The following is a 20,807-nucleotide window of genomic DNA, read 5'->3' as shown; positions in this document are numbered from 1 at the left end:
TTCTGCCAAGATCACTGCACAGGAGCGCCTGAGGCCCAAGGGACACTTGTAGGCACAGAACAGCACCTACAATGACTTCTCAGAAGAGCATGAAGACAGGGGCAGGCACATCATTTTCTCTGCTTTTCAAGTGCAGACCATTTACAAATATTACAAGTGATCTTGACACAATTTTCTATAGAAGTGTTCAAAGAAAGGTATGTCTACGTCAATTCCTATCATACTAGGCTATAGTGGGGGTGGGGGGTTGAAAATATCAAAACTAGTAAGAGGAATCAATCTGGACCTTTTTTTTTTTGATTAGTCCATGCCATTTTAACATGAATTCTAATTGAAATGGTAATCAGAACTCACAAAATTTTAGAAAACTTAAAATATAATGAATAAAGCAATAGTGTCCAAAAATGTAAACCTATCTTAAAAAGATGCATCTAAAGTTTTAGCAGGAAAAAAATGTTTTAGTCAAAGAGGACTTGAAACAGAAACCAGTGCTATCTATTTAGCTCACAAAGGAGAAATACGGTACTGCCTCATAAAAGTAATTCAAATCATCTACTATAAACCTCTTCTTAAAACGATGGTTATTTGCCTATCTGCACTTTTCACTGAAATGTAAAGTTTTTAAGGACCTACAATCTTTAACCATGGATTTGAACAGGGAAGCAATATTGTAGGGACTCACAGAATTTTAGAAACAGAACCCTGCAGATCCCCTAATCTGATCCTCGAACATCACAGCTGAAGAAGCTGTCGCATGGAGAGACAGAGGAGACTGAGGCCCGCGTGGCTGGCCCTGTCTGCTGGGTGATGTGGGCCTGCCCTGAAAGCAGGCACCAGGAGGAGGCCAGGCAGGCACTCCCGCTTCTCATGACCACTAAACATGCTCCTGTCTAACTTGCTTACAGTCTAGCCTTTTTCTTCCCTGCCCCCTTGTTTGCAATTGTTAAGGGGACAATTACAGAAAGTAAATGACATACATTAGTTTTCAAGAGAACTCTTTTCCTTAGGTAGCTGTTTGGTATCAAATGAAGATCTCTGTACTACTATTCCTGTAAGAAAATGTCTCTAAGAAAGGAGGAATCTGAAAAAAAAAAAAAAAGAAAGAAAGAAAGAAAGAAAGTCAGATTCCAGATTTAAAAGTAGTTTTCCTAACTTAATAAAAAGTTCTTTTTCATAAACACTGCCGTTGGCCTTCCTAAACTGCACTTAAACATAACAGAAACATGCAGAAGACGGCAGCCAGAACTCTGCAAGCCTGCTGGCAGCAGGTGAGGCCTTCGCACACACAGGGGCCTCCGTCTTGCTCTCCGCTGAGATGCTCAAAACTGCAAGGTCCCTGTGCAGAGCTCCCGGCTCAGCAGGAATCACTAGCACTCTCAAGGGTGATTTTCCACTGACTAGGACACTGTCTGAAAAATGACAAGTTAATTTAAGCCACCTTAGCAGGACGCTTTTACTTCCTACCACAGTAACTCTAACACCAATTACAAAAATAAATTCAGGTGCATCTTTCAGGCCACCTGAAACCAGACACAGACAGGAAGACTAAAGAGAGAGCGACGCTGAGGGCCGGAAGCACCAGCACTGCCTGCCAGCATCCAGCGCCTGCACTGCCCTCCGCACTGGGACTGCCATCCAAAGCGGAGGACACGCAAGCTGCATGGTGACACACGCACACCAGCAGCAGTAAGGCTCGGATTTGCTCTCTCTCGGCTGTCTCTAAGAGGAAAAACGAGAGAAATCTTCTCCCAGAGAGCTCCAAAAGTGCTGGAACCACTCAGGGGGGGATTTCTTCAACAAGAGCAGAACACACAGGTTTCCTGAAGGAACATCTGACCCTACAAAACTAGTAAATTCCTAAGTGCCAAAGACTTCTGAGGCGAAAACGTCAGAAAGTGCCCTTCTAACAAAACGCAGAAGCATGCAACATGCACACAAGTGCACACACACAGAAAAGAGCAAAGAAATTAAAGCTACAATGAAAACAAAAGGTTAAGACGAGAAAGAAATGAGGAAAAATAAGAAATAACAAAACTTAAGTAAGAAGAGAGAAAGAAGAATTTTAAAAGGCCAGAAAAAGGAAGCATCCAAGAGAAAGCCTCCCCTTCATCAGAACCTATCACCTAGACACTCCACACAAGTGACCTATATCCCGAAACAAGAACATGAAAACCCTGGATTGCGATCGACTGCCACGTGCGTGAGAAGTCTTCTCAGAGGAACTAACGTTTCTGGGCTGGTGGCAACTGGGTAAGGAGTTAAGCTTTCCGTGAAGTTCAGAAGTCAACATTAATGTAACACCGGGCTTTGCAGTACATTAATGATTATGCTTGTAACACATGCACCCAACTTTTAAATAGTTATGTCTCAAAACCCAAAATGCTTTCAGTAGCGTGGCCAGAACTAGCAATACTATTCTTTTGAAATTTTTATCAGGAAAACAGAAGTATTCTAAAACAAGCTCAAGTCATAACAAAGCAATAGTTCTTCATAAAATATACATGCTCTAAAAAGGAAAGAGTGGTAAACAAATACACTCTAATAACATACTTATCACTGAGACAGGTATTTCCCAGCAGTACAGACTGATAACCGAGTCGTGGCCCGAAGTCGGATGAGACACCGCGGGGACCTGCTGACGCAGTTAGGCCGAAACCTCCAAAGCCAGGCTTGGATCACCTGAGCTTTTCTCCCTGCGCTGACACTGACAGCTTCAAGGCCGTAAGGATGAAGCAGCAGGCTCCCTTCAACTCTTAATGATCTTTAGTTTTGCTTCTTTTAATTTAATACTGAGTTAAATATTCTCCACGTGGTAACAAGTTTTCTTAGTGTCAGAAACAAATTCAACCAAGTATAAAAATTGACTACTCAAACAAAAAAAAACCTGCCTCATTTAGAATTAAAGGTGAGTATTAGACTGCTTCTCTAACTTAAGCTCTAACTCCTGGAGGGGACAGGGCCGCCTTTACCACCGCTGCCAGCTCCGAACAGAGCACAGAGCACTTTTCAAAGGCTGTCTGACATGTGATCATGGGGCAATGACCTTCACCTGACCTCTCGCCAAGTGCTTTCCCGTGTTGCTATATCTGTGCCTCACTACAACTTAACACGGTCAAGTCCATTTAAGGAAACGGCATCATTATGCCCATTTCACAGATGGAAAAGGCTCCGAGGGGCAATGTGACTTCTCGTGCTGCTTCCGGGCTGCAGGTACCCCGGCGCCCAGCCCTTCCACTGAAGGCCCTGACCAGGAAAGCACTGCGCACACAGAGACCGACTGTGGGCTATTTCCCAGAGCGCTGGGGGCTAGCGGATTAGCCTTCCGAAAGCACAAGAACACAAGGTAGATTTTTCAGCTCCTGACACTCAACTAACCAATTCTGTAGTCATGGACACCTCAAACAGGCTTCCTTTCAGAGTCCCCAATAGGGAATACAAAAAATGATTCCAAATAAGAAAAACAGCCAACAAAAATCTGGTCATAAAATAACAATGAAATCTCTCTTATAATAATTGAAAAATATCTAAGAGGCAAAGAGAATGCCATCTTTGAACAAGTTATAACTGCTGTTATTACTTTTAAAGGAAAGAGATCACTCTCTATGTATGTCAGATATAAGGTACAAACAAAACATTTTTTACAAGAGTAAAAACTCAATGTTTCATTTTATGACATACAGTGAAGAACCCACACAGAACTAATATTCACTAAGTGAGCTGAGTACAAACTATTATATATGATTTTTTTAAAACTGAGAAGAAAAAAAAAAAAACTAAAAGAAACTGTAGAAATCTCCAAAAATAATCTTAACTTTAAAACACTGGGATGAATTACGGTGCATTTCCTATAAGTGATATCATACTTGAAAACAACAGAAAAAACATTAGCTTTTCCTCCCACCATTATGATATTATGGCCAATAATAAAACAACTTATTGAGTGCGATACTTAGTGAAGAAAAATCCAAAGCAAAACCAAAGTTTTCTCTCTGGCCTTATGGAATATCTTTAAAGTCACTCCAGTGGAATGACTAATGGAAAATTTAACCGTACAAACCTGCTCATTTTTAAATGAATTCAAACATCTAAAGTTCAAGATAGAAAAATTAGGTATTTTTAAAGTAAACACACTTACCCAAAATATGCTTGCAAACTGCAAATGGTGATTTTGACTTCCTAAATGATAAGAATATATGCTCAGCATGCTGGCGCTGCTCAGTGTTAACCATGGAAGGTGGTGCCTTGAGAGTTAAACACAAACACAGAGCACATTTGTTTAATAAGGAGGCTTCAACAACAGCAATCCTTTTACCCACAACAGAAAATATTTTTACTTTCGGGGACAACAGGAGGACAAATTCTTGCTTAGGAACTACAGTATTAAACATTATAATAAACACCAAAAAAAATCTTCAAGAAAACAGAAGAAACTCCTGGCAAGGTTTCAATCAAGTTGCCTAACATTTTCAAAAGGTAGATACTTATTTTACACTTTTTGGTAAACTTTTAAAAAACATAGCTAATATTGTCTTTTATTTCCAAATATACCATTCCGTTTAAACTGATGAAGTTCAAATAACTTCTAAATTCTTGGGCACAGGTGAAACTGAATCCAAAGTTACTAATACCTGATTTCTAAAAATGATCTTTCAAGATAGTCTGCTCAGGTCTTCAAGTTCCATTTTGTTCTAACAATATTTCTTTCAAAGACAGTATCTTCTGAACCAGCCTGACCTAAAACATACATTCCCATTCCACGGTTCGGTTATCTTTGACTTCACGGAGACCCATCTGAAGCTTAGAAGGAGAGACTGGCTTGTACAGGATACAGATTAAAATATCAGATTCCTCAATTGGGGGAGGTGGCAAGAAAATAAACCTCTGTTGCTATAACCAATATAAATCGGGGAAATCACTTCAAGTGTATTCAAAGGCCTGGGAAGATGAAAAACATTTTGCCAGATACATTAAATCAATACTCAATATAAAGTCTACCAACTATGCAATATTAGTCACTCTATTTTCAGTTAAAATAGTTTTAAAAAATCCAAGAAAAGTCAACTAACTTTGATTTTCTTGCCTAAAGGAATTCTAATTAGCTAAAGCCAGTTCAGACTACTATTCCTAATGATATAGCACCCTCTACAGCTCTCCAGGTAAAAATGAAAACATTTCCACTAAAAACTACAGTAAACAGAGACGGATTACGCTGTGCAGCACAGGGGATTGTGGCCCTTGTCTTGTGATGATCCCCAATGGGGTATAACCTACAAAAACACGGACTATGCGCACACCCGAAACCGACACTGTAAACCATCTATGTATCAGTCTTTCTAAAAGAACTGTGTTACATTCCGTTTGTTTTGTTTTTTTCCCCTAATTTTGGCTGCACCAGGTCTTAGTTGCAGCACTCAGGATGTTTAGTTACAGCAGGGGAACTCTTAGTTGCAGCACGCAGGGTCTTAGTTTCAACCAGGGATCAAACCCGCATCCCCTAAATTGGAAACACAGAGTCTTAGCCACTGAACCATCAGGGAAGTCCCACTGAATATTTCTAAAGGCTTTATTAATAAAATACTGTGAAAAGCTAACTATGCTAAATATAAATATTTTTTCATTTGCAAATTCTTCATTCCACCATTTTCCCTAATTGAAGGAGTTGAGTCTGTGCTCTCACAAGACTCTTCATCTGCTGACTATGACCTGAATACACAGCACGCTAAACTCTACCACCACCTGCTATACTGTTTATGAATACAAGTTCTACAAACAAAACAGCTCCCAAAGTTAATGATCCCGGGACAGCCTAACATCATTCACTCAATAAGATACAAGTCTGAATACAATTTTAATATAACATAAAAAATGAATTCCATTTTTAAGTTCAAATGATGAAGTATAAACTAAAAGCTTGTATTAATCACCTGGTTGAACATTATCATACAAACAATAAAATCATCAAGTCAATATGTTAAGGTACAAGATGGTATTCACTTTAATTTCTCAAAACTAAACTTTCAAATTCTTTCTCCTTGAAAATGAGTTTGTAACAGTTTCCAAATAGCAAGTTATTACAAAGTCCTGAGAAACTTCTTTGTCTTAAAAAAAAAAAAAAAAAATCCTCAGTGCCCGAAGATTCAACAGGCTGGGAGTCAAAGCCAAACACACTCCCCAAGACCCGAAGGCAGCTCTGACCTAGAACGCCCTCCTCTTCACAGCTGCTTCAATCCCGTCCCTCTTTGCCAGCCTCTCTTGACCTTCCCCTAGATGGAGCACAAGAGACGTCTCTACCCAACCTCACACCACCAACACATGTGAGCCCCCAGTACCCACACGTGGGAAGCCTCCATCACCCGACTCATACTGCAGGTATTCGTTGCCCTCTGTCCTTTCTCTACTGTTTCTGTGACACCAGAGCCCTCCTTTCACCCATGACACTTACTGAGTATGGAGCACGCAGCATAGTTTTCACTAGACAGGTAGACAGGGATATAGTCTTTCTGCTTACAACAGGTCCACTCTCTTAAAAATCCCTTACAGCCATCAGAAAGACCTGGTTTCTAATTATTTATCTGTGCAGCACAGCAGTTCGGAAGCCTTGGGCAAGGACCCCTCTTTGGTCCCCCCATCTGATGATGCTAAGGAATGCACCTTATAATTGCTAAGAGAACTGAGGTTAAAAACGTGCTTATGGATCTCCCAAAATCAACCTACAGTAATTAAACCTTTTTGAGACTTAAACTGGAATTGTATTATCTCTGAATATGACAAGGTGACCCAAACACATCTAAGAAAAGACAAGAAACAGTCAAAATAATTTGGAAAAGGGGAGCTTTAGGGCCTTATGCTAAATGAAAAAAGTCAGAGAAAAGCAAATCCTTATGGTCTCGCTTACATGTGGAATATAACAACAACAAAATGCAAAACCCTAAGCATAAGATACAGAAAACAGAAATTGGTGGCTGTCAGAAGCAGAAGGGGGGAGTGGTCAAAATGAATGAAAGTGGTTAAAAGGTACAAACTTCCAGTTACAAAACAACTAAGTCCTGGGCGTGTAAAGCACTGCCTTGTGACTGCAACAACCATTCCGTTGGCTGTTTAGTCACTAAGCCGGTATGCCTCTGCAGCCGCCAGGCTCCTATTCCATGGGATTTCTCAAACAGGAATACTGGAGTGGATTGCCATTTCCTTCTCCAAGGGATCTTCCCGACCCAAGGATCAAGCCCAGGTCTCCTGAATTAGTAGGAGATTCTTTACCGCTGAGCCACCTGGGAAGCCCACAATTAATTATACTGAATCTGAATATTGCTAAGAGAACAGATCTTAAAAGTTCTCATCACACACACACACAAATTATAAAAATATTGGCAGTGGATGTCAACCAGACTTATTATGGTGGTCATTTATCAATATATACAAATCATTATGTCATACATTTGAAACTAATATAACTTGGGTGGGGTTTTTAGGGCTGTTTTTTGTTTGTCTTTGACCTCGTGACATGCAGGATCTTAGTTCCTGACCAGGAATCAAACCCTCACCCACTGCACTAGAAGCACAGCATCTTAACCACTGGACTGCCAAGGAAATCCCTAAAACTAACATAATGTTAAATGTCAACTACACCTCAAATAAAAAGTACATCACACTTGAGGTTCACAAAAATAGCCATTTAAAAACATGCAGAAAAAGAATAATAAGAAGGGAGTCTTATCCAACCAGATATAAATACTTAAAATAATAATTTAAGTGTCAACACTTCAGTTCAGTTGCTCAGTCGTGTCCGACTATTTGCGACCCCATGAACTGCAGCACACCAGGCCTCCCTGTCCATCACCAACTCCCGGAGTTCACGTAGACTCAGGTCCATCGAGTCAGTGATGCCATCCAGCCATCTCATCCTCTGTCGTCCCCTTCTCCTCCTGCCCCCAATCCCTCCCAGCATCAGAGTCATTTCCAATGAGTCAACTCTTCGCATGAGGTGGCTAAAGTATTAGAGTTTCAGCTTTAGCATCAGTCCTTCCAAAGAATGCCCAGGACTGATCTCCTTTAGAATGGACTGGTTGGATCTCCTTGCAGTCCGAGGGATTCTCAGGAGTCTTCTCCAACACCACAGTTCAAAAGCATCAATTCTTCGGCGCTCAGCTTTCTTCACAGCCCAGCTCTCACATCCATACATGACCACTGGAAAAACCATAGCCTTGACTGGACGGACCTTTGTTGGCAAAGTAATGTCTCTGCTTTTTAATATGCTGTCTAGGTTGGTCATAACTTTCCTTCCAAGGAGTAAGAGTCTTTTAATTTCATGGCTGTAATCACCATCTGCAGTGATTCTGGAGCCCCCCAAAATAAAGTCTGACACTTTCCACCTCCAACACTTAAGGCATAATAATAATTTAAAACACAGTAAAAGAGCAGGAAAAAACAAACCATGGAACAGAGAGAATTCCCAGAAACTCATGAGATGCAACAAATTAGTGAAGACTAAACTTTACAATAAAAGGCACTAGAACGTTGGTTATTTATAAGCAAAAACATAAGATTAGCTCTCTACCCATTTATACACATAGTAATAAATTCTAGGTGAAAATGAAAACCAAAACTTTAAAAAAAACTTTTAACAAGACACAGGAAAATAGCAGGGTAGGGCAAGACTTTTTAAACAATAAATAAAAGGCACAATTTTTTAAATCAATTCTATTGAAATAACTTCCTAAACATTAACCATAAATAAAAGATGATTAGAAGACAATAACTGCACTGCATGCAATTAACAAAGGATTAATCATAAAAACCCCACAAAAGAAAGGACAACATGGAGCATGACCAGCAGCTCATCCTCTTCAGTCCCAGAGCTAACTCACTGTCATTGGCACTTCCTATTACATACAGCCAAATCCAATCTCAGCAGAAAAATAGCCAATGGACAGACAACTCACAGAGTAGAAGGAAAACTGCTTAATAAACAAGGGGACTTACTCGATCTCACTGGGAACTTCAGAAATGCACGCTGAAACAATGAGCTATCTCTGAATACTTGACAGAAGTCCAGTACAAAAACAAGAGCCTGGGGAGCTCAGGGTACTGCAGACAGTTATAAACTGCTGACAATCTAAAACGGGCCATTCACTTGAAATTCACAAATCTCTAGAGTAAGTTCATGGTCTTGAACAAAGGTGTGCACACAGGTCCACTTCTGGGCATTTATTCCTAGAGAACCTCTGCCCTACACCCAGACATTCCTATAGGACTGTTAACAACAATGACACCCCCACCAATGGGGAATACATGCAGTACCACCATAGAATGGTTTGTAAGAGCTATGTTTACCAAGGAGATAAACTCTGAAAGTTATTGTGAAGAAGCAAATGATGAGACATATACAATATATCATTTATGTAAAAAAAAAAATTTAACTCAATATACTATATTATTTACCTTTGTAGGCAAAGTGACAAACACGGAAAGGAAACAACTTTAAAATCGTGGTTATCATTATGGATGAAGAAGCAGGGTCTGAAGAATGGTATCTAAAGGAAACCCAAAGGGACCTGAATCACATCTGTGATTTTATTTTAAAGACTGTAAGTAAAATGACTATTAACATATTACTCAAGGAGACAGGTACAGGGGTATGATTTATATTGTTCTACGTGCTTTCCCACTTATTTAACATGTCCTTTTTTAAATGAGTGGGCATTCAATCCTGATAGTAATGATGATCAGATACCTTGAACAACTCTTTTGCTAAAACCAAATTAAAGTAGTGAATAAAACATTTCTTTAAAATTGTAATATACTGCTGTGCTTACACGAAATCAAGGAATCCCCAGAAGTGAGAAAGGAAGCAAAAGCAGGGCTCCAAAGATGACATGACAGCATGTTCCCGTGAACTACCCTGGAGACACATATCAACCCTGAGTGACCTCAAGTTCCACCTGGATAGCTGCCCAAGGTGTAGCACACAGGAGAGACAGCCAGGGCCCTCCTGAGACAAGGACACACTCCACAGAAAGCTAGCATCCTCCGGACAAGGGTAAACTTTTTTAAAAATGGGGAGGAGGAGGAAGGAAAAAAGGGGGAAGCTTGCCAGTCTGGCCCCCAGTGGTGGATGAAGGAGGGAAAATGACTTCAGACAGCTGACAACCAGAAGCAGGTTCACAGACAGGTTTCTTGTTCCACTTCAACAGAACCCATGAGGCCCGGAAACTTTTACCCAAGAAACATTAAGTAGTCCTGTGTCTTAGAGTTTACCACAAACACTTCCAGAGCTGATATTAGAATTCTAAACATATGAAGACACAAGCCACCCTAAGTTTGCAGAACAGCAAATCAAAGGATCAAACTAGCAACACTCACAGATACTGGAAATGCCAGAAATTTAATATAAAATGTTTGAAATAAAAATTTAAAACATATGAAGCAGATGTTATCAAAAATAAAAACTTTTGTACATCAAATGATACTATCAATGGAGATAATGGCAATTCAGAGAATGGGAGAAATTCAGAAAAGTATTGAATATTACAAGTCACATATCTGATAAGGGATTAATAGCCAGAATCTATAAAGAACTCTTACAACATCAGCTAAAAATAAAAAATAATTTTAAAATGGGCAAAGGAAGGGACCTCTCTGTCCATCCAGCGGTTAACACTCCTTGCTCCTAATGCAGGGGGCACAGGTTTGATCCCTGCTTGGGGAACAAAGATCTTGCACGCCACATAGCATGGCCAAAAAAAAAGGAGGGAGGGGGCAAAAAACCTGAATACATGTTTCTCCAAAGAAGATAATACACAAATGGCCAAAAAGCACTTGATAAAGTCTCAAGATCACTAATCTGGGAAACATGTCAACACTGCAATGATACAGCACTTCATGAAACACAACAAAGCAAAAAAAAAAAAAAAAAACCCCAGAAAATAACTTGTTGGCAAGGATGTAAAGAAACTGGAACCCTTGTCCACTGCTGGAGGGAATGTAAAATGGTGACCGGTTAAAAAAATACATAGCCACCATGGAAGATAGTGGCAGTTTCTCAAAAAATTACACACACTATACAAGACAGCATTCCACCTTTAGGTATACATTCAAAAGAACTGAAAGCACGGCTCAAAAAGATTGTATACCAACGTACATAGCAGCACTATTCAAAATGGCCAAAAGGTAGAAACAACCAAGTGTCCACTGACGGACGAATGGATAAATAATACATCCACAGGACGGGATATATTCAGTTTGATAAAAGAATGAAATTCTGGCACATAACATGGATGAATCTCAAAAACCTTATGCTAAGTGAAATAAGACAGCCACAAAAAGACAAATACTGTATGATTCCACACATATGAGACACCTAAAATAACTGAATTCATGGAGAAAGGAAGTAGAGTAGTGGGCACCAGGAGACGGGGTACGGGGAGAATGTGTGGTTATTGTTTAGAGGAACCAGTTTCACTTTCAGAAGATAAAAAATTCTGGACATATTGATGATGGTTGCACAACAATGTGAAAGTACTCAAAATGGAAAAATTTATGTTATATTTTACCACATTTTTAAAAAATATATAAGAAGGAAGATAACACAACAGAGCCTTCCCAGGTGGTGCTAATGGTAAAGAACCCACCTGCCAATGCAGGAGACTGAGACACAGGTTTGATCCCTGGGTCGGGAAGATCCCCTGGAGAAGGGCATGGCAACCGACTCCAGTATTCTCGCCTGGAGAATCCCATGGACAGAGGAGCCTGGCGGGCTACAGTCCATGGGGTCGCCAAGTCAGACACAACTAAAGCTACTTAGCATGAACATGCACAAGACAACAGAATTTTGAGGAGCAGTAAGAAAAACTTGAATATTCATAGACATAGACCTTGTTTGGATGGTAGTTACGAGGGTATATACACAACTGTCTGAACTCCTCAAAATGAACATCCAAAATTTGTGAATTTTACTGTAAGTTAATACACCACAAACAAAATATTTTAAAAACTCAATGGGCAAATTAAAAGTTAGACTAGATACATTGAGAAGAAAACTGAACACAGATATGAAAAATTATTTAGAATGAAGGAAGACACAAACAGTAAGAGTCTTAGAGGACAAAATGAAGGTCAGTTCTCTGCCCGCCTGGGAGCCCCAGGAGCTGGCCCGCAGACACCAGGCCCTCCAGCCTCCTCACCTCTTCCTGGCCCCAGGGCCTCCTTTCCGCACCAAGGCCACAGCTCCCACAGGGCTGCTTGCCCCTACAGCCACAGTCCTCTCTCTGCCCTGGACACATTGCGGGAGAAAAACGACATTATCGTTTTTTAAAGAAAATGCAGAAACATGTTTAACAAATTAAGATCAATGACTAAATTTTTAGCAAAGTAGGAATGAATGGAGATTTCCTTAACCTGATAGAAAGATCTTTAAAAAAAAAAAAAAAAAACTACAGCAAACATCAACTAATGTTGAAACAAAAAGGCTACTCCCTTTAATTGTCAGTAAACTGTTAGTAAACCATCAAGGTCCACTGGACTCAATTTTGGAGATTTCTTTTTAAAACAGTTTTAACTATTTGCAAGGCTTAATATTTCATGATTTTTACTTAGAGGTCTTCCAAAGAATAAAGGCAAATTCTATTTTTAAAAAACAAAATAAAACTCACTGTAATTTGAAGTCATTTATGGATCCATTGGACTTTCTTCTAAGATACAGAAAATGATCTTGGTGATCATAGTTTTTCTATATCTTGAAAATTTTTCTTACTGCATCATTCTAAGGATTATTTCATCACAACTCATCAATTATTTCAAATTATGCTAAGAAAAAACTTATATAACAACAAAAATTTTTAAAAAAGAAGTGATTTTAAAGCCTCCTAGAAAAGTAATACAATAGTAAAATAAAAATAAATCAGTACCATTACATTATCCTCAATTTTTTTTTTACTACATTGCTCAGAGTATAATATGATCTTCCTAGAAGGTAAAAATGAAACCTGGGAACACCATCTTTGTAGCTTTTTTTTTAAGTTTCATTGAACAGTGTTGAGAATTAAGAATTTTTCATTTTTTAACCATAATGACAAAGAGAAAAAAATTGATAAGGAAAGGCATTTCACAACTGAAATGTAAATCAGAAGATGAATGCAAAAAGACATACAGCAACATACTAAACCCACACAGTCTAAAACAGCAGTGACTGGCCACATTTGTTGAAATTAAATGAAACTTCAAGGGGAAGGGGACATACATGTACCTCTGATCCATGTTGATGTAGGGCAGAAACCAACACAATATTTTAAAACAATTATCCTCCAGTTAAAAACAATTTTAAAAATAGATGAAACAGAAAATTCAGTTCCTTGGCTGCACTAGCCACATTTCAAGTACTTAACTTAACACCCCATGTTGCTGGCGGCTACCACACTGGACCACACAGAACATTCCTATCACAGCACAGAGTTCTAAGGGACAACTCCACTGATGATGATAAAACTGATCATATAAGTGTAATCTCAGCCCTTGTCTTGTGATGGTGATACTCGAAATCAGTTCTCAGCTGAGGCCTCTGTGTGCCCCAAGGGGCAGCTAGCAATGTCCGGAGACACTTCTGGTTGCCACAACTGGGAGGGGGCGCTGCTGGCAACGAGTGTAGAAAAGGCAAGGATGCTGCTAAAGGTCCTACAGTGCACAGCCCAGCCCGAAACACCAAGAGTGACAGGGCTGAGAAACCCTGCCCCAGGTGGATTTTCTCAGACTCAAGAATCAACAAGCGAACGACACAGCTCCAAGGACGAAAAGGCAGTTCAGAATTCTCATCCATTACACAGAGCTACTTCATCACCCAATATTCTGTCACAAGAACCTGAACCAACATGATTTGCTAAAAGGATATGTGACAGTGTCTTCTCTCTTATGATGTCTGTGTAAGAAAATCTGCTTGATACAGTTCATGATTCTACAGCAAGAAAAAGAATCAGAATAATAATCTAAAACAAATTAAAGATGGCTTCCCAGGTGGCTCAGTGGTAAAGAATCCACCTGCCAATACAGGAGACACGGGTTCAATTCCTGGGTCGGGAAGATCCCCTGGAGAAGGAAATGGCAGCCCACTCCAGTACTCTTGCTTGGGAAATCCCATGGACAGAGGAGCCTGGCAGGAGTCACAAAGGAATCAGTATTTACAGACCAGATGATGAAACCAAAGAGATACAGTCACACTTTACACCGGAGCTGCCCAAAATAGTAGCCACTGCCCCCACACAACTGTTTTAAAGTAAAAAACTCAGTTCCTCCTTTGCACCAGCCATCTTTCAAGGGCTCAACAACCACCTGTGGTTACTGGCTACCTCACTGGAGAGTGCAGATATAGAGGCCACTTGAACAGAAGACACTTGAAGAAATTTAATTAATTCAGCAAATATTTACTAAGTGCTTCCTATGAGATTACCTAGAGTTACATGATTCCATGCAATGTTATTTGACAGATTAATGTACAAAATAACAGCTATCACTTCTAGAGCACTTACTATGTACCAGGCACTGTATTAAACATGTTTCTTTTCAAGTAAATAAAACCACTTAATCTATATAGTAACTTCCTGGAAATAATATATTTTGCTATTTTGGAGATGAGGAAACAGACTCAGAGGTTAAGTGACTTGCCAAGTGTCACACGTCTGGTCATGGGTGGAGCCAAGAAGAATCCAAACAGCTTGGCTCCAGAACCGCTATGTTTTCCTGCTGCTCAATTCCTAAGAGTCAGTACTTATGCTGCCTGGTCCAGCAATGGGTTGATTTTCTAACATCTTATCTATGTCACCATCATACTACTATTGCTTTCCAATTAGCTCTCTAATCCCTGCCACAAAGTCACAAAATATAGACAGACCAGCAGAAATGGGGGTCAAGGAATTTTATATTTGGAATTTCTGAATTTCATAAAATAAATATATTTTATACTTTTATATGCTTATATTATGGACCAAAATAAAATTTCTACTATGATAAAAACTCAGAAATTCTTAGCTTATACAAGCTGTTCAAGCTCCCCAGCCTCCCTCAAATACACATGCACTCTCTTTTACCGAAAGAATCATCTTGGCATTAAAAATTTTTTGGAAGAATATTAACATATCCCTCTTCCACCCTAGCTTTGTGCAGAGTCTCATCCTCTCTTTGCAGAACAACGTCGAAAGCCTCCTAACTGGTCTTCGGACTTAACCTCTTACTTCTCTCAGGACGATCTTCACACTGCTGTCACCCGAAACCACAGAACTGACATGGATTACTGCAGGGCGACCTTAGATCACCCACCCTGCCTATCCCCCTGGGTCCATCTCCCCTCCCCATCTACTCATTCCCTTCCTTCAGCAAATATTACCGACCAAATATTAAGTGCAAATTAGGTTCCTAAGCTAATATATATTAGCATCCAGCCAATGAGACCAACATTCATTCATTAATCACACAAACAAATGTAACCCAAGTGGTGCAGATGTATCTAAGTTCAGGACAGGTGAGTCTCACCTTTCTGGGAAGCTAAGGAGGGCATTCCTGAGACCTGAAGGATCAGGTGAGAGTGAGGAAAAGTCCTTCAGGCAGAGGGAGCAGGAACAAAATGCTCTCAGACAGAACCAAGGATGGGATGGGAGATGGAAAGATGGAGAGAGCTGCTGTGCTGATTCAGAGAAAAGCGACGGGAGACGGGTCCTCGGAAGCTGGAAAGATAGAAACTTATCCAGAATCTTACAAAGAGAAAATGTAGTGAAACTTCAAACCCAAGTACCCTGTTTGGAACCCTCCCCTACAACATATTTCCATCCACAAATTACAATCAAACGTCCACTCTGTGTTAGGCAATGTGCTAGATGCTTCAGACACAAGTCAGTCAATGATAAACAAAAACAAACAGAATCTGTGTTTCCCAGGAGCTCACAATCCAGCATAGGAGTCAATCACATAATCGACAATTAGCATAAAACTGGAGGTGTCATCAATGTTACTAAAGCAAACGGTGATATGAAATGAGCTTTTAATCTAGTCCAGAGTGCTCAGGCTTGTTTCTGCCAAAGTAAACAATTACACTGAGATCTGAAAAGCCAAACATCCACCCGGTACAAGCGGGAGAAGGCTGTTGCAAGCCAGGGGCATACCTGCTTGGCAGGCTCAGGGAGGAGGGAGCTGATCCAATGTGATGGACAGGTGCCAGTCTATAGAGCCCCAGGAGAGCTTCCCGAGTGTGTGACCAGGGCGGTAGCATCGGGCCCAGCTCTCTCCAAAGGGCCTCGACCTTAATGTGACACTCTGTGGTGGCCATCCTGAAATTCTTAACCATTTTATCCTTGAACCTGTATTTTGTAAGCAAACCCCAACAGGACAATGAGCATGCACAGGAGCAGTGAGGACAGGCACTCATGAACATGCCTCTAGGAGGCCCGGGGCACCCGGCCAAGGAGGCTGGAGTGGGAGCTGGGTCCAAGTGGCAGCAGCAGAAGGGCCCCACCAGCCTGCTGGTCCACCTCAGAGCCTGTCCCTAAGGTACCTGACAGATACGAAATGCTTCAGACTGAACCTAATGACAGGAACTCTGTCAAGACTTAAAACTTTTAAGAAAAACATTCTGCAAGAATCATCAGCTCTAAATGTACTGCAACTTACACTTGTAAATAACTATTTTCAGTCCTCTGTATCCACAGATTCAACCAACTACAGATCAAAAATATTTAGAGGACAAAATTCCAGAAAGTTCCAAAAAGCAAAACTTGAATTTGGGACTTCCCTGGCAGTTTAGTGGTTAAGACAGCATTTCCACTGCACAGGCTGAGGGTTCAATCCTGGTGGGAGAACTAGATCCCACAGTCTACAACTAAGACTTGGCAAAGCCAAATAAATATATATATATATTTTAAGGTCTATTTTCTCCTGTTTCCCCAGCATGTACAACATCATGCCTAGCACACATGTACTGAAGACACTGTGTAGAATGAGTGGCCAGAGATCGAATTTCAGAGCCAAACCATCTGTGTGACCACGGGCACAGAGTTACCATCTTTGAACCTCGGATTTTCTCATTTACAAAGTTTAAGAATAACTCTTCTCCCATCCACTTCACAGGGCTGATTTAAGAATCAAATAAAATGGTGGACTTCCCTGGTGGTCCAGAGGTTGAGAATCTGCCTGGCAATGCAGAAGACACGGGGTTCAATCCCTGATCCCAGAGGATCCCACATGCTGTGGAGCAACTAAGAGTGTGCTCCACAACTTCTGAGCCCGTGCCCTAGGGCCCGTGCTCCACAGGAGAAACCGCCGGTTCACACAACTAGAGCAAGCCCACACACAACAACGAAGTCCCAGAGCAGCCAAAAAAAGAGAATCAAATAAAATGGAAAGAACTGTTCTACAGCACTACATTTTGGCTAATGCTTTTAAAATGTTAACCAAATTCCACAATAAAAACCATGAAAACCAATCATGAACCCCTCTCATTAAAGTTGCATTTAGATTCATTAAAACCTACTCCAGTTTTAAAACAAATATAAAGTATCAATTAATGTATGTGTTCTCCATTATTTTACATTATCACTGCGCACACTGATTAAGGACAATCACAATAAACTATGGAAAATTCTTAAAGAGATAGGAATACCAGACCACCTGACCTGCCTCTTGAGAAATCTGTATGCAGGTCAGGAAGCAACAGTTAGAACTGGACATGGAACAACAGACTGGTTCCAAATCAGGAAAAGGAGTACATCAAGGCTGTATATTGTCACCCTGCTTATTTAACTTATATGCAGAGTACATCATGAGAAATACTGGGCTGGAAGAAGCACAAGCTGGAATCAAGACTGCCAGGAGAAATATCAATAACCTCAGGTATGCGGATGACACCACCCTTAGGGCAGAAAGCAATGAAGAACTAAAGAGCCTCTTGATGAAAGTGATAAAGGAGAGTGAAAAACTTGGCTTAAACCTCAAAATTCAGAAAACGAAGATCATGGCATCCAGTCCCATCACTTCACGGCAAATAGATGGGGAAACGTGGAAACAGTGGCTGACTATTTTGGGGGGCTCCAAAATCACTGCAGATGGTGATTGCAGCCATGAAATTAAAAGACGCTTACTCCTTGGAAGGAAAGCTAGGACCAACCTAGATAGCATATTAAAAAGCAAAGACATTACTTTGTCGACAAAGGTCCGTCTAGCCAAGGCTATGGTTTCTCCAACAGTCATGTATGGATGTGAGAGTTGGACTATAAAGAAAGCTGAGCACCGAAGAATTGATGCTTTTGAAATGCAGTGTTGGAGAAGATTCTTCAGAGTTCCTTGGACTGCAAGGAGATCTAACCAGTCCATCCTGAAGGAGATCAGTCCTGAGTGTTCACTGGAAGGACTGATGCTGAAGCTGAAACTCCAATACTTTGGCCACCTGATGAGAACAGCTGACTCATTTGAAAAGACCCTGATGCTGGGAAAGATTGAGGGCAGGAGGAGAAGGGGACGACAGAGGATGAGATGGTTGGATGCATCACCGACTCAACGGACATGAGTTTGGGTAGGCTCCAAGAGTTGGTGTTGGACAGGGAGGGCTGGCATGCTGCAGTTCATGGGTCTCAGAGTCGGACACGACTGAACTGAACTGAAAGAGGTTTGACAATCTTCAGTTAAGTTGCTCATAAGTTGTTAAGTCATGTCCAACTCTTTGTGACCCCAGGGACTTCAGCACGCCAGGTAACCCCAAATAATTAGTTCACCTGCTTTCTATTCCCACTACCCCAAAGGCTAAAAACCACGCATTGTAACAGATGAACCTGCATTGGATTTCCCACTCTACCACTTTCTTTGAAAATTTAGGTAAATTACTTAATATCTACATATTTCAGTCCCTTAGTCCATAAAATGAAAAGGAAAGTAATAACTACCTCACAGTTACTGATGATCAAATATGGTAATACATGTGAAGTGGTTGGCATAGTGCCTTCACACACAGTAAGCACTGGGTAAAATGTCAGTTGTCATTCTTGAGATGACTGCAGCTTCCATCTGGGAAACCATGCAGTCTCTGCTACGCATCCACACTGCCAAACAGTAAGTGGACTTTCCAAAAAGAAATTTTCTATTTTATTAACACTTTTTTCAATACTCTTCTCTGGAAAGATTTCAAGTATGTAAATAGAATCCAATACAACACACAGGAGAGGTGGTGAGGCAGAGCAGAAAGAGACCCAGCTTTAGAGGCACAAATGGGAATTGTACACCTAATTCAGCCACTAAGTAAGTATGTAACCTGGCTACTTAAGCTCTCTCTCAACCTTGTAAAGGGGTTGCAAGGATTAACAAAGTATGTAAAGCATCAAGACAGTGTCTGGCCGGTGATATGGACTCAATTTCTAGAATTTACTCGGACTCTTCTCCCCTACTCCCTTACAGGTGATAAGAATAGCTTTGCAGGGAAGAGAAAAGGTCCTACCAAGCACAAATACTAACCAGTACTGAGACCAACTATGAAGGACAACTATTCTATATTAATAGCTATGAGAACTAAAGCAGTGTTTGGCGGGGGAGGGGGGTCACATACTCCTTCTAAAGTCTAATGAAAACGGGGCCTCTACCTTATAGAAAATTCCCAGATATCTCAGGAAACGCTGTAAGTCAGCGATTTTAGGAGCATGGTATTTAAGGGGAATAACAGCTAGTTTTTTTCTGGACTTAAGTTGCAAGAGTCTGAAAACGTTCCCTAAGTCATTTTTTGTGATAAAACGATTCACCTAACTTCGCTCATATTGTGGCAAGTAAATCCTGCTTTAATTAAACTTCTCAGCTTCATAAGCTAAATTTCATAAGCTACCCGGTGTTGGGTGTGAAAACAAAACTTGAGAAAAGGAACTACAAACTATATGAGAATTAGTTCAAATGTCTTAAAATGTGATGCCTGAACACGTAACTCAGTCACCGAACCAAAAGGGGGGGGGGGGGGGGGAAGGTGTACAAAGGTACCGAAGATTGCTGCATCCAATTCTTAGGAAGGCTATTTGTCAATTCAAGGAATCAAGCCTCTAACTTCCAGAGAAATCTACAAACACGGAAGTCGTGATTTACAAAAAGGAAACTGAGCCAGCAAATAATTTACTGAGTAACTAAACATGGTTTATCCTTGCTTCTACTCTGAGTGGAATGCCTTACTCTTTGACTCGGCCTCACCTTCTCGAGTAGGTAATAACCTACTGACTAAATTGTTCTGTTCATTGTACTGCAGCAGAAAAAGTCCAGGAGAACTGCACACCCAACTCTCCACGACGCACGACCCGCACGGAGCTCGGTCCCAGACAAAGTTCTGCCCCAATGACCTTGGTCCTAGGATTCCCCTCCCTCCCTCCCGCCGTTCCTTCCTTGTGCGGCCGATTGAGGCTGCCCAGCCGCGGTCGCAGGTGGGAGAAAGCGCTCGGGGACCCAAAGGCACGAGAGGAACCACAGTTGCAGACGGCACCCGGGCCATGCCAGCCCTCCGCCGGCACCCGCTCTCCAGCGGCGCGCACAGCCCAGACCTAGCGCCCGCCTCCCCCCGACCCTGAGCGGAGGGTCGGGGCGCACGAAGCATTCCTTCGGCCCCACTCGGTGGCGCGGCTGGGGCGCCGCACAGCCAGGGAGCGGACAGCCCAGCCAGGGGCGCCAAGGCAGGAGCGCAGGCGGAGGAGAGTCCTGCGCCACGCCACCGCCGCCTGCTCCAGCCCTGGGCTCCCGGGAGGCCCCGGCCGGTCGCCAGTCCGGCGGGCGCCAAGGCCGAGCACGGCAGCGCCGCCAGAGACCGCGGGCGCGGGGCG

At 41.4% G+C, this 20,807-nt stretch overlaps 1 protein-coding gene across 4 annotated transcripts in view; it reads right to left on the bottom strand.

The window, feature by feature from the left end:
* The window catches only part of XPO4 (exportin 4), a 90,782-nt gene that overhangs the window by 69,873 nt on the left and 102 nt on the right, over positions 1-20,807 (bottom strand). The window contains exons 2-3 of one of the 4 annotated variants that reach the window (XM_060394482.1): positions 12,180-12,268; positions 4,136-4,241 (exon numbers count right to left, since the gene is read on the bottom strand). In XM_060394482.1, the coding sequence (XP_060250465.1) occupies positions 4,136-4,241; positions 12,180-12,268 (195 nt within the window). Of the gene's footprint in view, positions 1-977; positions 1,063-4,135; positions 4,248-12,179; positions 12,269-20,807 lie in introns of those variants that run through there. The other 3 variants (XM_060394483.1, XM_060394484.1, XM_060394485.1) reach the window with 3 other exon arrangements.

This window comes from Ovis aries, chromosome 10 (assembly GCF_016772045.2).
Source record: "Ovis aries strain OAR_USU_Benz2616 breed Rambouillet chromosome 10, ARS-UI_Ramb_v3.0, whole genome shotgun sequence".
NCBI classification, from domain to species: Eukaryota; Metazoa; Chordata; class Mammalia; order Artiodactyla; family Bovidae; genus Ovis; species Ovis aries.
Note: the sequence above shows the minus strand (reverse complement) of the source record. Positions and strands in the feature narration are given on the sequence as shown.